The 17,541-nt window shown below is 49.3% G+C and overlaps 1 protein-coding gene across 6 annotated transcripts in view; it reads right to left on the bottom strand.

Annotated features, from left to right (window-relative positions):
• PLEKHG5 (pleckstrin homology and RhoGEF domain containing G5) overlaps positions 1-17,541 on the bottom strand; it is a 98,648-nt gene that overhangs the window by 37,781 nt on the left and 43,326 nt on the right. For 5 of the 6 annotated variants that reach the window (XM_061600765.1, XM_061600764.1, XM_061600767.1 and 2 more), the window contains 6 exons: positions 17,012-17,141; positions 14,950-15,052; positions 14,481-14,541; positions 14,146-14,237; positions 13,373-13,509; positions 11,874-12,037 (listed from right to left, as the gene is read on the bottom strand). In XM_061600765.1, coding sequence (XP_061456749.1) covers positions 11,874-12,037; positions 13,373-13,509; positions 14,146-14,237; positions 14,481-14,541; positions 14,950-15,052; positions 17,012-17,054 — 600 coding nt within the window. In that variant the 5' untranslated portion in view covers positions 17,055-17,141. The remainder of the gene's footprint in view (positions 1-11,873; positions 12,038-13,372; positions 13,510-14,145; positions 14,238-14,480; positions 14,542-14,949; positions 15,053-17,011; positions 17,142-17,541) is intronic. The other variant, XM_061600766.1, reaches the window with a different exon arrangement.

The following is a 17,541-nucleotide window of genomic DNA, read 5'->3' as shown; positions in this document are numbered from 1 at the left end:
GAGCATGGCGTTTAGGGCGGAGGTTCCCAAAGTTTGGACTGTAAACTTCATTTAGGTGGGCCGCCATGGCAACTCGATCTTACCGTATTAAAATTTGAATTCCATACAATTTTTAAAAAATTATTTTTACATTTGCAATTGCTAAACAACAGGCAGAAAAATGACTAAGTGGTCCACCAAGACCCTCAGCGATTTTCAAGGGGGACTGGAGGGGGAAAAGTTGAGGAAACTCTGACTTGGGGTATAAAAGAAGATGGATACATTTGTGTTTTCTGCACAAGACAGGGTCTATGTGTGTTTAGAGTTGGGGGATCTTTTCACACTACACAGACCCTTTTTGCATTTGGGAGGAAATTCTATGAATCCAGATAGTAAAATCATATGTTTTCAAGGGCAGTTTAAAAATGGTTACTCTCAAAGATAATGGAAGAGGGGGAGAAAAATCAGCCCATCCAAGATAAGGGGGAAAGAGAAAGCACCACATTTCTCCCTCCCCCTCCCCCCAAAAAAACAAATCTGGCTTCTTGGCCAAGGCCATTTTATAACCAAGAAAAGGAAAAGGGGCTGATGAAGTTAACCTGGTTTGCTTCTCTTCCCCAGAATAGCAAAAGAGATAACAGACAACAGATCAAAGGTCTCCGGATAGCACCAGATTCTTGGCAGCTCCCAAAGAACTTCCTGCCATCGTGCATTCCTGGCCCAGTTATAAGCATTAACTTTATTTCCAAAGCTCAAGGTGGGCTGGCTAGTGAATGGATCCAGCTGCATTGTTTCCAACTCTTGCAATTTCAAAACAATCCTGAGATTTAAAAAAAAACTTGTATTTTTATGCAAGGGACAGGCACATAGGACCCATTTTTCAAGTGTCGGGGGGCGAGAGAGAAGAGAGACAGTTTTAAAAAAACCAATAATGGTTGTGCAAAGGTAGGCAGGAAATTTGGGGGGGGGTTAACGGGGAAGGGGATCATTTGCTGAACAGTCAGGACAGAAATATCAAGTAGCTTCATCCATTTAAGGTTAATTAATTGTATTAAATATAGAATAAAATTTAATCTGACAGCATTAACAATATGGACCTAGAGCTTGTCACTCGTTCTTTATCATTATATTTTTTCATTGTCAGCCAAGGGAAGATGAAGGCACACCTGCCACTTAGCGACAAATGGGGCCAGATGCAGCCCGCATGCTGAAACCTTAGGGACAGGCCTGGGATATCCCTGGAGCGACAGCCTCCCAATTCCCCTTGTGGCTCCTGCCCCACAAACAGGGCTCTCGGGAGTCACACCTTCCATTAGGGACCGTGTAAAAGCACGGCAGGACGAATCCACTGCCACAGCAACAGAGCAGGACACGGCACCTAAAAGAGGAATAGCTCTGTTGGGAAGCCAAGCAGAGGGCAGGTCCAAAACAGAGAGGAGCCTAGAGAAGACTGTGGGGCAAGAAGCATGTAAGGCTCTTAGGCAGCCCTCCAGATGTTTCAGACTACAACTCCCATCAACCCCACAGACTGGCCGGCCGGATGGCAGCATCTGAAGAGCACCAGGTTGGGGAACTGGTCTCTAGGAGGCCAAGCAAGGCAGCGATACTGCGAGGTGCTGTGCCTGAGAGATTACGCTGCACACATAAGGCTTGAATTGTCTTTGGGCCTCTCCCAGTTGCTTTCCTTTATGTCTCCTCATTGCTTTTTGGGGCTGAGAGATTAGAGGACAGGCGTTGGTAATGCAAATGAGCATTCTGGCCAGTGCCAGCTTTTTTTTTTTTTTTTTTTTACATTCACATTGCAAAAGAACTGAGCTTCCTCAAGCATGAAAAAGCCCCAAGCTTGCTGACAGGAAAAGGACACCAGTGCTAATCAGGAGCTAATCATATCAGATGAAGGATGATTGTGAGAATGGGAAGGTCCCTAAAAGCCTTGCAGCACAAGGTGTATGAGGAAGAAGTGGCAGCTCCAGGAACAAAGTCTCAGGTCAGTCCATGGCTTGAGACATCCTGCAACTGGTGAGGACAGACAGAGGCTGCCCCACCACCTCATCCCACCAGAGGCTTGCACAATCTGTGCCAGGGAGGCAGCAAAAATCAGGAGCTTCACAAGGCCCTGGTGGGCCACCTTACATGGCTAGCGGGCTACCAGTTGAGCAGGTCAGATCTAGGCTGTGCTATTATGCACAGAGCAAAACAGTCCAAACAGGAGATGTGGTGCAGAGTCTTGACCAAAACTGCAAACAGGGAGCCAAGTAACCCTTGGTTCAGAAGCTCCCTAGAAGGCCTACTCATCTCCCCACATCAATGCCCACCTCAGCATCTGCCACAGGGAGGGATAATCATCCTAGCCTCCTTCCAGGGCTGTTGTAAGGATGACTGAGATAGCATGTGTGAAATGCTTTGAGCATTCTGAAGTGCTAGCCAGATGCTCAGTGTTGTCAAAACAATGTGGTTAACAGCCTCCCATCACCCCACTTCCAGATATGAGTACAGTTGGAGAAGAAATTTGGTTTGGTTCACATTGTAATGTGACCTCCCTAATCTGCACTGAACAAAACGATATATGAACCAAAACGCAGCAGTCCTTCAAAATTCACACTTCTGCAAATATATAATGTAGTTCTCCCATCCAAAAGAGTGTGTGCAAATGCATATATTAGGGGAAAGTGTGCATAAAAATAATATTCATGAAAACAACATACAAAAATCTGCTATATATTTTAGGAAGTCATTCACTGTGCATTTGGACACCTCTTAAGGTAGCATAAGCAAATTTCGCATGCTGGTTCCTGAAAGCGAGGGGCAGGTTTTTGTCTATGTTTGGATATCATCAGAGCCCATTTGGAATCAAGATGGTGAACTGGACCTTCCAAACCTGCACTGATCTGTTGGTTTCTTAGAATCCCCGATTAACGCCCAGGTGCAAGGCTGCTATTGGGTTGTATTAGGAAAAGTTGCTTGCAGAACTGTGCGTATTTGGCAACATTGCATACAGAAATAAGTACGCAACAAGAAATGCACACTGCTGCTAAGTTTTCATGAGGAGTTTTTGTGAAAAGAAATCACAGACTGATGCAGAAATGCAGGGAACTGAACTCAAGACTGGAAAAAATGAGAAACGGAAGGAAACGGAAAACTGACGAGATTCACCCACCCTATTTTGGAGAGCAGCCCCTGTGCTCCTTCGTGCTCCTCTCCCTTTCCCAGCTGATACCTTGAGATCCCTCCTCTCTGCCCAGGAAGAGCTAACTCACACTCTGCCCCAGTCTCCGTCTCTCCGTCTTCCCAGTGCCAGGCACATCTCCGAGGCAAAAGCCTTCATCTGCTGCACCCCGTTGCTGTCTTACCTGGGCAGATGGTTGCAAGCCAGGCCCTTCTTTCTCCTTGGGGCATGGAGAACCTCCGGGCCTCACCCACTCTCGGGGGATGGCACAATCAGCCAGCTGAGAATTATACATCTGGATCCTGGAGGCAACAAGTCCCAGCGCCACAACAGGCTGCCTGCCCCTCTGTGGCTCTGTGCTGGGTGGGTCATCAGGGAGATAGTGGAAGCGAGTAAGAAAGGAGACTGGGGGTGGGCTGCCACTGTTGGGGACATGCCACGTCTTCCATCTGGAGCTCAACATGGTAGCGGTGCTCTGCCTTCTCACCGAGCCAGACAGAGGATGGCATCAGAGGCCAAAAAAAGCCCTACCGCCTGAGATTTATCCCACAAGCCGTTGGCCGAGATGCTCCAGCTCTGAAATGCCAGCTTGGCTGGCTGAGATTGAGATGACTGCGGATGCGAGGAGTGGGGAGAAGAGCAGACCCATAACACCAGCAGCAAAGAGCCTAGAGCAGCTGGACCGAGACAGCAAGTGACAGACAACAAATCTGCTCAAAAGATGTCCGTGTAAGAAGTGTGGCTGGCTGGGCCACAATCCACATCCCACCTGGAGGCTCAGCAGGCACCCTTGCAACAAGCCGGAGGGATCAAGGTTTCCAGCTCACCCATGAGACAGGTTGGCACACGGCTTGGCACAGCCGCACACAGGAATCCAAAGATCAGGGCAGGCGAGCGACTGCAAGGTGCCTGTAAGCCCGTCCAGCCCAACAGGCAGGATTGGCAGCTGACCGAGGGGGTGTGTGTCAGAGCAAGAGGCAGCTACAAGCTGCTCTGTGGAAACCTCAGAGGGAACACAATTGCCCAGCCACCCCCCACACTTTGGAAAAACAGGGTGTGCAGCAGGAAATGTGTGGGTCCCAACCCGTAACTCTTCCACGAATGTTCATTTGCATATGGATCAGCGGGATAGGAGCTACCACAGCAGAAACTCTTGAAAAGAGGCAAGACACCAGAAGAGTGGACCATGGGGGGGGGGGGATTTGATCCCATTCACATTTAAAGGGGAATCGATGCAATTCACACCTTCCGAAACAACATGAGAACTGAACCCCAGCCATTATTCGAAATGCTAAATTTTGTGATGCAGATCTCCAACCAAGTGTTTACAAAAATGCACATTTAGGAGGGAAGTGTGCATAACGTTAGTGAAAAGAACATACAAAAATGTACTATATTTGCAAAAATTTCTTGCAAAACTGTGTACATCATCCATACAGAATGGTGTTTATTAGGAGAGATTCACACTCAAATGCTGCTGAATTTTCATAAGGATTTTTTTTTTTTTAATGCAAATTGCTGCAGAAATGTGAATTTAAGACTGGAAAAATGAGGAACTAAGAGAAAAAATATCGATAGATCCATCCGTGGCAGGCAGCAACGTTTATTTCTGCCCCCAGCTTAACTTCTGACTGCAGTCAACCCAAAGGAGAAAGACCGTCTGTTGTGGGTGATGTAAGTGGCAGCTGCATTTGCCAGCGTGAGGAAATCGAATCTAAAGCAAAGGCCGCCTGGCCACAGGTCTGGGAAGCTCCGCTGTGTGAGCCGGCAGGTAGATTTGAGAAACGCAAAGACTACTTCTGAGTAACACGCCTGAGTAGCGTTTGCATGTAAATTTGTAGCCGTGTCAGAAGACCAAGTTATATAAGAAGAGGTTACCATAAGCAAAGGTCATAACTGAAAATGTTATCATTGGGTTGAAGTTTCTTCTCATTAATAAATAACTTGATGGCCTACTGAGGCAGTGGCACCAACTGCTCTCAGGCTTTCCTCTCTGAGCAATGAAGTAGCAGGCAAGGGAGGTGGCTGACAGCAGAGCAGGAAGCCCTCCCCCTTAAAATCTTAGCAAGCCTCCTTCTCTCAGGTGCCCCCTGGCCTTACCTGCAGGGCTGTCGCACGTCCACTGGCAGAGCCATTCATTTTAATGCAGATCTTCCCCATTGCATGTAAAGTGTTTAGAGCAAAAGGGGGCAGGAGAAGGGTACACAACCCCCTCCAACTGTGGTTTACCTCCCCTCAGTCTGCCCCTCTCCTGGACTGCCAGGAGTTAAGACTGTCCTTGTTTGGATAACTGGGGGGGGGGGGGTCATCTTTGTTTTTCTTTTTTAAGCTGGGTGATATTGTTGATGACTTGTCTGCAGTTGCCACACTTTTCCTGAGCCTCCTCAAATGTCTCCAGAGCGGAAAGGAATCCTTTTATGAAGAAAAAGTGGTGGGTGTGGGGAGGAGTCTTCACTCCTTGCGATGGTTTTCCTCCAAAAACCAGAGCCCACCACCGCCCCACTTGATATGGAATGGGCAAGTCTGGGTTCTTCCAAGCAACAAATTCTGCACCCATTTGGGTTCTTGGAGCGCCTTTGTGTGTGGCATGAGCCACACAGCAGCTCTCAGCAGCCCACCCCACAGTCCAGAGTGAACTAAAGACAGACACACCCTCCCGCACGGGATCTGTGGACAGGGGAAGACAAAGACTTTTGTATTGGTGCAGATGAAACATGCAACCATAACTAACAGCAGGAAATGAAGGGTGCTTCTGGAAGGGGCTTGTCCCCCAATGTTAATACTACTCAGAGAGTAGACCCATAGAAATTAATGGGCATGACTAACATAGGGCCATTCATTTTAATGGGTCTACTCTGAGGAAAACTGCGCTGAATGCAGCCCAGGGTGCTCATTGTGGGATCAGCTGTTCACCATGCCTGCAAGATGTTGTGCTTTGTTCTGTTTCGTTGCAGCATCTAACAAGACCTCTTGGCATCAAAATGCCAGCCTGTAACTCCCACACACCAACGCAGTTAATCTAGATTTACCCTTCCTGGGGAAAACCTGGAAAAAAAAATTTTAAAGGCCTGTTGCCAACAACTCGTTTGTAATATCTCAACAACTCATTTGCAAACTAAGCCTCCCACCATATACAAGCACCCTAAGGGGAGGGATAGAAGACCACCCTGCTCCTAGAGCCTCTTGGTTTACTGGAGGCAGAGGGCTGGAATGTGCTTCACATTTGCCACTGAGTTCCCCACAAAGCCATCTCACAGCACCATGGATGATAAAGGAACAGACTTGAGGGTCCTTCCCTTGAGGACTAGTGTACTGAGGTGGCTAAGTGTGTAAGCTGGTAAGTCTCTGGTTCTAATCATGCCTCACCTTGAATTTCAGTAACTTAATTTTACTCACCCTCCCATTTTCCCCAGCTGCAATATGGAAGCTCTCTCTGCAATAACATTGGCCTGCCTTGCAGGCATGTTGTAAAGATGACCAACATAATGCATGGGAAACGCTCTTGAGTTTCACACAGGACAGTTATTGGATGACTAACAAAAACACTGAATAAATAAGCAAATACTTGAACTGTAGAATATAAGTCCCAAGTTGAAAACATGCTTATTTGCCCAGGCTGTGGTGACCTGATGGTGTCGATACTGGTTGCTGTTGAGGGTCATAGAGTTGCTGTTTTTATAATGGCTGTATGATTTCATTTTGCTTTATTTATGTTACTGCTTATACTGTATGCTGTATCCACCCTGTGCTTTAATCTGTAGGAAGAGCATAAAAACTCTGAAATAAACAAACAGATTTGCCTGTCCTTTTTAACAGGTTCCCCCGGTTGGAGGCGGGATTTGAACCCAGATTCAAGGACATGTGGGTCCTCCAATGGCCTTCCTCCAGACATTTTCTTTGTGCTCCCCCTCCCACAAAACCTGTCCTATCCTGACAGTAGAAAACAAACAAAAAGCATCCCCAAGGACAAAGACAAAGTAGGCTCCTCTCTGTTCCCTTCAATGTAATTCAGGTCAGTCGCATGACATGGTAATCTGAAGGCTGGTGATCTTCCTACGTGCCAACTGCTCTGATCCCATTAACACTCATTATGGGTCTGTTGGGCAAGTTGTTTGCGTCTGCTAGCTCCTGTGGGGGCAAATAAAGGCCCTGACTCCCTTTTCTGAGCTCCTCTGTGGCTTATACATCACCTCCACCCAGCTGAAATCTGGCCTCCAAAATATGGAGTTCAGAAACAGAACAAGAATCTGTGAAGTCCCAGCACACAAAAAAACCCAACCCTCACAATCAAGAGTTGCACCGGATCCTGACATAATCATTTGCCTGCATTTAACAGCTATTCCTGATCCAATATTGCCAATGGAACTTATGATCACAATTAGCACTTATATTACTGTTACAAATCATTTGGTAAGCATCTAACATTTGCTAAGCACTATACGAAGATTGAGAGAAAGAAGACAGTCCCTGCCCACAACACAAAAGGACAAAGGGACTGGAGAGGGAAGAGAAAAACAAGCCAAATTGAGGCATCCATTCTAAACGGTTTAGCATGGCCAAAGCAATCCTGGGATAACCTAGTTAATTATGGCTGTCATGTTGCCGAGGGGAGGAATAGCTTGCCTTTGGCCACCTAGTAAGTTCATAGACAGAGGCAAGATTTGAACAGAGAACTTTCTCATTGGTAGCTCAGCCTTTGAGCTCTCTCATATGCATGCATATCCTGCCCTCCTGCTGTAAAACAATCCTCCATGCAGCTCACATTATATTAAAACTATGCAAAAGGTACTCTATTTTTTTTAAAAAGCAAATCAGAGACAGGCAACACAGATCCAAACAATCTTAAAACAAATGCTCAGTTCAGGGCAACTCATCCACCCTAGCAAGCCAAACGCTTGCTGGAAAAGATTTGTCCTGGTGGCAGGGGGAGAGGCCAAGCCACCTTCCCTAATGCAGGGAGTTCCACATACTGGGCCCAGCCACTGAAGATGCTTCTAGACTGTGACTATTTTGTGGGTATGAATCAACCATATACTGGCAGATTTGGGTTCTGCAATTAAAGTAGGCTTGGTGCTCTTGCACAAGAAACCTACTCCTCCCCCGCTCTCCCCACCAAAAAACAGAATTTTAGTGGTAAGACAAGTGGTGAGTAAATGCACTGGAGACATCATTTGACACCCACACAAACAAATCAGAATGAATACTCAGTACACATCAACTTCGTATAACCAGTGCAGGCTGTTGGCTCTCATGCTGGCAGCACCTTAGACAGCTCCTTGAAAGTTCGGACTACAACCTGGCGCGGATTCATAGCCCCACTGATATCGGAGCCACCAGCTTCCACTGCATCGAACTACCACACCCGCTGCCCCAGGACCTCAGCCTGCCTCCACCTGCCTGCCCTCTTCCTTACAACCAGGCAGGGGAGGGCTCCTCCTGTCCTTGGATCTGGTTTCACCTACTACGGGTCTCTGTTTTCTGTCCTACCAGTCTCAATCGGCACCAGCTGGTCACCACTGCAAATCAGGACAGCTTCTCAACGAACAGGCCATCTAGAAGAGCCTGAGGTAGCCTTGCCTTCCACCCCAGCCCTGACGGGAGGCGGAGTGCCCTCCGTTAGAAGCTGAATAAACAAACCAACAACAGATGCAGCCCCTTATGAGGCTGAGGAGAGGAAAGAACCACAACCTCGCCGGCCAGGGCCTGAAGAGGGTCCAATGATGGGAACAGGGCAGCAAAGCCGGGCATGTCACAAAGGGGACAAATTAAAGAAAGGAAGGCATCAACCAGAGCAAAGGGCAGAACTGGCAAAGCCACCCACCCAGAGATACACCAGAAAGATGCCCTCACAGCTAGGAACGGGCGGCGGGGGGGAACCCAGTTCAGTTCACAGTGTAATGTGAACCCCCCCATTCCACATTTCCTGAAACAAAACAAACCACAGCTTTCATTTGAAAAGTCACACTTCTCCGAATTTTGCGATGCATTCTCCAACCATACAAAATGCATATAAGAATGCATATATGAATGGAGATCACACATAAAAAGGCATGATCGGGGAAAATGCTTTGCAAAGTGCGTGTATATTTGGCAAAATGCACACCTGATGTGGTGAACTAAGACTGCAAAGATGAGAAGGTGAAATGGGCAGATTCCTCCGTCCCTCTGCACAACAGAGCCACGCCTAGAGTCATGCTGGGGCACCGTGCGAGGCATGGATGATGCTTCATCATGCTGAGTGACACATGAGTCTCTCATCCAAAAGAGACATGCATGCCCAGACGTGCGTGTGAGGCAGGCGCAGATCATGTCTGCCTCATCACCCAGCCATCCCAGAAATACTCAAGGCCGTGTCTGTCAGACAGCAAGCAGCAAATTTCATTCTGGCACACGCCAGTCCCTCTGCTGTGATGTCCATCAACACACACATGCACCCCCCCCCAGAGAGCTTCACAGACAGAGAGCAAGACACAGAAAGAGGGCAGCCGCAGCCACAGCCAGCAAGAGCAAGCAGCCGGGCGCCTCCTGCAGGTTTTTTTAATTGTTTCATTTATTATTTCAGTTCATTACTTAAAATAATCCTAGGACCAGGGGCGGGGGACGAGGTGAGTGGCCCGGCCCCCAGGCCCCCAAAGGCGGAGTCACTGCTGCTTACTGTAGTAGTAGTAGTAGTAGTAGTTTATTACGGTCAAAGACCAGACTAAATACACTCAGGGTCAAATAATCATAAAACAGATAATTATGACAGGACACACATTTTTTGGATAAAAATAATCACGAAAAACCCAAACTCAGGTCTGTATTGGCAGTTGAGTTAATTGTGCTCTTCGGAGTGAAATAGCAGCAGCACAAAATCTCGCTACCTTCACTGTGACCTGCGAAACTTGGTCAGATAAAAGATATCTAACATGGAAAGCAGCGTCCCTGCCTGGGAGACTTTGCGTGATCGGGGTGATCAACGTGTGTCAGAGATCATTATAAAAAGCACAGTCCAATAGAACATATCCCACAGTCTCTACGGCACCCACTCCACAGGGGCATAGTCGCTCGGCATAGGGGATTTTTTGAAATCTGCCACCTAAAAAGGCCAAGGGTAGTACATTAAACTTGGCCATCGTGAATGCTTTCCGGAGCCTCGGGGTAGGAAGGGAAGCAAGCTAACACACAGGGGTAAAGGGTCCAGGGCAAGGTATAATTCCAAAATTGGGCACTGGTCGAGAACGATGATTTTGGAGTTCAGCGTCGAGGATTTATTGAGCGATTGCCTGCATTGCCTTGGTATGGCCTAACAAAAGCACAACAGTAGCCGAAAATCCTAGACTGGAAAGTTTCTTAGTTAAAGTTTTCTTCCACCTCGACTGGAAGACGTCTGACAGGACAAGAGGGGCCAGACCCACAGGTAGAAACAGGAGTTTTAACCAGTACTTAAGTGTCCATATACGGGCCTCTATCGAGGGAAGCCCAGTTTCCAGGCGAAGGTAGGCATTAGGGACGCAGGGAGTATTTTCATGTAGCCGCCGAATAAGTAATAGCAGACACCTGTCAATGTTTGTGGCCTCAAATTTTTCCCACAGCCTATCTCTGGGAATAAGATTGAAAGCTGATTTAAAATCTATGAAGGCGGCGTAAAGGGCTCCTCCCAATTTGGTTGAGTATTTTTCCACCAAGCGTTGGAGCACCAGACCATGATCAATAGTGGAACGCTCCACCCTAAACCCAGCTTGTTCCTCTGCCAAGATGTTTTCATGGTCCAGCCAGCTTTGTAGTTTTTCCAATAGGTGGCTGGCGTATAATTTACTGACGATGTTTAACAAACTAATAGGTCTGTAGTTGGTGGGATCTAAACGGGAACCTTTTTTGTAAATTGGGATAATAACTCCTGAGCCCCAGTCATCAGGAATATCACTGCTGCTTACTGGAATTGGGGGGGGGGTAAGGCAGAGGTAAAATCCGGCACCCCGGTGGGAATGCCCGACTGGCTCTGTTGATGAGCCCGCACTGCCCTCCACTCCTCCCACACCCACCCAGCAACTGCCCTGCGAGGAGGGCACTTCCAGAATATTATAGCATAAGCAACAGTTACAAAAACATACATCATTAAAGCTAATTTTATAGCCTACAAATACTGAAAAGAGAAAGCAGCCTCACTGGCTCACCCCAAACGCCAAGGAGAAGGAGAAGGATTTGACTTCACAGCGGAAACCCAAGGCAGGAGCACAGCAATGAGGAAGTTCTTGCAAGTATCACCAGCTAGAGGGCCAAACCTCTCGGCTGTCTCGCCCCACAAGTTAGCCCAACATACAAATGTTATGGAATTATCCCCCGACTCCCTTTCCTTCGCTGGTCTCTCCCATGTGCCCTCCTTTGGCCTGATGCCAAACTAGTCTAGTGCCCCCGTCCCACTGCCCAGACAGAGCCAGAACAGGAACCACAATTCATCCTGAGCAGGGCCCTATCCTGTTCGTACCTGCGTTATGACATGGGGAGACCTGGGCAAAGTTCCAGGGACAGCTGGGCTGGATTTAAACTCACTTGATTTTATTTACTTCATTTTAACCCTAACCCTTTGAGATGGGCGCACACCACACATTAAAACAAACAGCATTTAGTTGTTGACCCACTGGCTTCCTTGATCTCCAGGGCAGTGCCCAGTGCACTGCTTTTGCCCTCAAACCACAGTAGCTCTGGCAGTCCACACACACACACACACACCCCTTTGCCCACTCACCAGAATGTCGGCACTCTCCCTCCTCATCGACAGCTGCTCCAGCCGATCCAGAGAGGGGGTGCAGGGAAAGGACGGGCCGGTGCCTGCGGGACGGAGGATGGGCAAACTCAGCGACTTGAAGTCTTTCAATGCCTGTTCCACTTTGAGCTCCTGCCCAGGTTTGGCTGCAATGCAGAAGGGGAGCACTGCAGGTCAACACTGGAAGCCTGCACAGGTGGGTGGTTGCAGACAGACACAAGGACGTGGCTCTTCACACCACACGTGGCTAGACTGTGGGGTTTTCCGTCACAAGATGTGGCCACAGGCGCCAACACGGACAGTTTTAAAAGGGGTTTAGACAAATTAATGGAGGCAATGGCGCCGGCTGGCTCCATGTCAGGGGGCAGTAGAATGCACTCTGGGTTTTAGTCGGAATCATAGAATAGTAGAGGTGGAAGGGGCCTATAAGGCCATCAAGTCCAACCCCCTGTGGAACTTTTAAAGGAGCTGTCTAAAGTGCATGGAGAGCTCCTTGAGAGTTTGGACAAAAACCCGGGGCGGATTCCACTGCCCCACTGACCTGCAGCCACCAGCTGCCACTGCATGGAGGACAATTTTGCTGCCTGAGGCATCCCCTCCTCATTCCACACCCAGAAGCCAGCCCGACTGAGAGATGGATCTCGCTTCAGCTCTGCTGACAGGACAGAGGCCTCCACAGCCTGCGAGGCAACAGGCTAGCTCAGGGCCCTCAGACAGGCACCTACAGCTCTGTCTTCCAAGAGAGAGCAATATCTGGGGGGGGGGGCACAGAAGCAACAGGCAGGGGCCCACATGATACGGCCAGACCGGGAACTACTGGCCCTGGTGAAGGCAATGTGCCCCAGCATACAAGCTGCTAGGGATGCCCAGGGAGAGTGCTGCTGCTGCCCTCGGTTCCTCCTCCTGAGCTTCTCGTTGGGACATCTGGATGGTCACTGTGAGGACAGGATGCTAGACCAGGTGGAGCCCCTTTGGCTCTTCCGGTCCACGCTGAGCCTCAACACGACCACTGAGCAAGTGCCAACCGACCACTCGGCCTACGGAACTCTGTACTGGGGATAATAATCTTACTACAGTTTTCTCACTCGCCTGATTTCTGACTAGGTGCAGACACGCTTACGGCCGACCAGATTCCTGCCCCTGGATCCTGAACATAATCTCAACTTTTAATCTTGGTTTCCAAATACCATTATAAGGCTTTTCAGTGTTAGGATGTTTTTGTATCCTTTATAAACCTGTATCAAGTCAAGGTCTTTAATGGAGCCCTCCAGATGTTTTGGACCACATCTCCCATCAGCCCCAGCCAGCACACCCGTATGATTCTGGGCATGGCCATGCAGGCTGGCGTTCAGGGGAGTTGTAGTCTAAAGCAACCAGGTTGGCAAAGCCAGTCCTTAGAGAACATCAGCAAGGCATGCACTGCTAAAATGATACACCTCTTCTCCTCACCATGGAACAGGACCACACAGCCAGCAGCCTACCTTTCACACGCAGGTAATGCCCCCCAAAACGGTACGCCTCAAAGTTAAGCGACAGGGGAGTCTTGGACTGGTCCAGGTAGATGTCCACTTTGGACAAGTCAATCCCCTTCCTCTCAAAGACCGGCAGCAGGACTTCGCTGGATTTTAAAGAAAAGAGAAAAAGCCAACAAATGATGTTGACAATGAATGGCCGTGTCAGAAATCAGCTCAGGTTTCACCTGCCTTTCACAGGAGACGCCCTGCAAGCGGGGCCCTGGGTGCAGCCTGGACATAGATGCAAATCATGCACAGAAGATCACATCACATCACATACAACGTAAGCTATGTAGCATGCTCTTTTCAGCATGGAACAATGAGTAATGTCCCAGCATGCCAGGAGGCTTGGTGGGGGCAGCAGGTCAAGCAGAGGAGCAGGGTGGCCACTTCTCATTGGTCCTGAGCCTGCAGCCTCAGACAGTAAAGTGCATTCTGCCACTGGTGCTGGAGGAGAACTTCTACGTGACTCTGGAGAACCGGTTGCTTTGTTTCCACACACCTGTTCCAAAGCAGGAGCCATGAACCAGAGCAGCAGGCCCTTCAGGCCATGGGAGCGGACTGTCTTCACGTGAAGCCACTGGGCAGGATCCCGCAGCCCAGAAATCTGACCTGATGTGCTCCGGAGCACTCAAGCTGCCTCTAGCGAGTCACTGGAATCGCAGGATCCCATCTCACGCCTCAACAGGCTCCCAAACAACAAACGTGCCCCACCCCCGCCCCGCAAGCCCCCTCCTCACCCCAGCGCCTTCTTCTTCATCGCTGGCACAATCTCCATCTCAATGTCTACGTTCAAATCAAACTTCACGGTGAAGCATTCCTTGCTGGGGTCCTGTGGGAGAAAGGCAGGTCCCTGTGCAAGGGGCATCGTGCCAAGTCCAAAGCAGTCTCCAGCCTTCCTTTCCACTCATCCCTTCGCCACCCCCTACAAGGACTGCTGCCCCAGGAGGGGTACAACCGGGGGACCCTCCCTCCCCTCCTGCCCTCCACAGGACATCCAAAGAGGCTTCTGAGCTTCCCGCACAGGCTGAGGCCAGCCATGACTCACGGGGCCGATGGAAGCAAGGGCCCTTACATCTGTGTGCCGCCTCCGGGCTTTCTTCTTCGGCAACTTCAAGGCGGAGCTCTTTCTGTCCCTGCAAGAGACCAGCAAGCAGGCAGGCAGGAATTAACAGGGAAGATCCCCCTTCACAGCCCTTTCATATTACTCCACATAGCTAAGGAAGGCAGGAAAGAGCCTATCCCCCCATGCAGGAAACAGCCTATCCCACCAGCTCCCAGATGGTTTAAATGCCTTTACAAAATTCCCATCAAGCTGATCCATGGATTTACCAGGACCATGTGATACAGCCCTTGATGGACTGTACCACTTCGGACTTGGGATGGGGGAATTGCATGTTGGAATTCTCCCCCATGAAATAACTACTCCTTGTATTCATTGAACTAGTGTGTCAGGGAGAAGGCTCCCTGAGACACTAGTTTTCTAAGTGAGGGGAGTTTTCCTGAATCAAGAACCTCCTGGGCTGGCCCTCCCCTACACTCACCCTTTCCCATCAATCAGCCCTTCATCCTCCTCCTCCAGATCTGAGGCAGGACTGGTGCGTGGTGGACATGACCGGGTGGAGACATTCCGGGCCAGGATAGAACCTGGAAGGCAAGAGAAGGTATCTCAGTCACGGGGCATCAAGAGTCCCCAGCAATGGGGCTCAGACGGCCCCAGACACATGACATCTATCTTCCAGTCGGGCACAGCAGCCATCCCCTTTGCCATCTTTTCCAGTATGCACAGTTTCAGATTGCGCCCTCCTCTTTTTTGCAGACGAAACTTACACAGCACTTTGTGCAGCCCCAGTAGCCTCGTTATGAATAAAGCGACCGTGGTTATATGTGGGAGAGCCCTGCTTGGTGTCTAGAAGGACCCAGGTTCAAGCCCTGGCCTGAAGAACTTGGGCAGCAGAGTTAAGGGGCTACCTCGTCCAGAGTCCGGCTTCCCATCCCACCGTGGCCAAGACATTTCCAGGATGCTCAGTTCCAGGTTATCTCAGTTTCTCATTCTGCCAATATTTTAAGTTTCTGCACCAGTTCGTGAAGTCTTTTTAAAATCCTCACAGAAAAGATTGTCAGCATTTGAGACACTTTTGTCTAACTTTACAAATATTTTTGTGAGCAATTTCCCCTATATTTGCTTGTTATTTTCACCAGTATATCCATCTTTATGTACACTTTTCCCAACAGGGTGCAATTTTGTTCACACTGTTTTGACTGGGGAATTGCATCACACAAAGGGCGATTTTTGAACAACAGCCACATTTCGGTTCACAGACCGTTTCAGGGAGTGTGAATTTTGAACTGAATTCAAACCCCCTTCCTATCCATCATGAAAGGGCTGTGAAGGGGGATCTTCCCTGTTAATTCCTGCCTGCCTGCTTGCTGGTCTCTTGCAGGGACAGAAAGAGCTCCGCCTTGAAGTTGCCGAAGAAGAAAGATCTCTACAGCAACTCTTACTTAGCAGTAGACTGCCTCTGAACATGGAGGTTCCTTAAAACCACCATGGCTAATGTCAATTTATAGGATAGGTGGGAGGATGTCTATTATTGGCAACTAGCCATGACTATTAAATAGAACCTCCAGATTGAGAGGCAATCTCCCTCAGATCAGCAGAGGCTGGGGACAACCAATTGGGGAGGGTTCTTGCCTTTGTGACCCGCAGGTGGGCTTTGAGAAGTTGGAAGATGTGCCTTCAGCCTGAACCAGCTGGGCTCTTCTCAGATTCTTAATATCAATCATAGTTAGGAATTCAACCTCCATGTAAAGAGACACTATACCTGGGAATAACTGTTGCTGCTTGTGTGTGTGTGTGTGTGCAAAGAGTGGAAGAAGGCTGTTGCCTTCAAACTCTGTTTGAGGGTGCGAGCTTAGATGGGCCTCTGGTCTGATCAAGCTACAGGGGTCTCCTTATGAGCGTTTACATTGAGATATCAGAGGCATAAGTATTTCTTACAAGTGCTACAAGATGTTCACATTTGGGCTGGCGTTGGCTAAAGGTAAATGGAAAGCAATTTTAAAGTCCTGTCATGTAACAGGAATTGGCAATGAGGAGTCGGAGTGAGGAACCCTCAGGGCTGTCCACACCCCTGCCTGCCCCTGTCCTGTGCCCTCCTTGACTGGTTTTACCTAACTGGAACGGGTCCCGGAACTGCAATAATGTCTCTTACTTGCTTGGATGATGGAGAGATGGGGGCGGGGATGTAGAAACCCCTGGCTCTAGTGGGGCTGGAATGTAGCCTACCATGAAAAAGCAGATCCACATCCATGGCCCCACCCACTTCCGTCTGTGGCCTCCACCCACCCCTTGCATGCAGTCCTCGGAAGGATATGCCGCCTTGGGTTGGAAGAGGTTCCCCATCCCCACTGCAGGGGGAAATCTGGCCAGTTGAAGAGCACCAGCTTCGCCTTTGGGTGAAAGGAGTTTGGGAGATGAAAGAAGCCCTGCCAATGTTTTCTTTCAGGGCATCAAATCTGGGCTTCTGGGATGCGGACTCTCGATGTCTATCTTGGGCGGCTCGGCCCTGCCCTTGGCCAACTGCGCGGCTGGGCCTTCCTCACCTTGTGGCTGCAGGTCAAAGCGGATGTGCCCGTCAAAGTGCATGGCGCTGTGGAAGTGTCCGTCACACGCCTCGCACAAGTGGAGGGGGTTGCTGTGGTTCAGCTGCTGGCATTCGGCATGGTGGCATATCTGGCAGGGCAGAGGGACGAGAGAGAGAGAGAGAAACCAACACGGTCAAGCCAGTGGCTGATTCCTGAACCAACAGGCACATTTCAGGACTGTGCAAAAGACAGGAGTTATCTTCACGCACAAGGTCGACTACTACTGGACAGGATCTTAATCTGAATTTTAATGTTGCACAGGTATGGGGAGCCTGCAGCCCTCCGGATGTTGCTGGATGCCAGCTCCCATCAGCCCCAGCCAGCATGGTCAGTGGCCAGCATGGTCAGTGGCCACCAATGATGGGAGCTGCAGGCCAACAACATCCGGAGGGCTGCAGGCTCCCCACTCCTCCTTCAAGGTATACAGCAGAAGACCCCTGGTCTTTCCCTGACTAGCACTACACAAAGGCAAAAAAACCCACATTTGT

Source organism: Rhineura floridana, chromosome 18 (genome assembly GCF_030035675.1).
Source record: "Rhineura floridana isolate rRhiFlo1 chromosome 18, rRhiFlo1.hap2, whole genome shotgun sequence".
NCBI lineage: Eukaryota > Metazoa > Chordata > Lepidosauria > Squamata > Rhineuridae > Rhineura > Rhineura floridana.
This window is presented reverse-complemented; position numbering and strand designations above follow the sequence as displayed.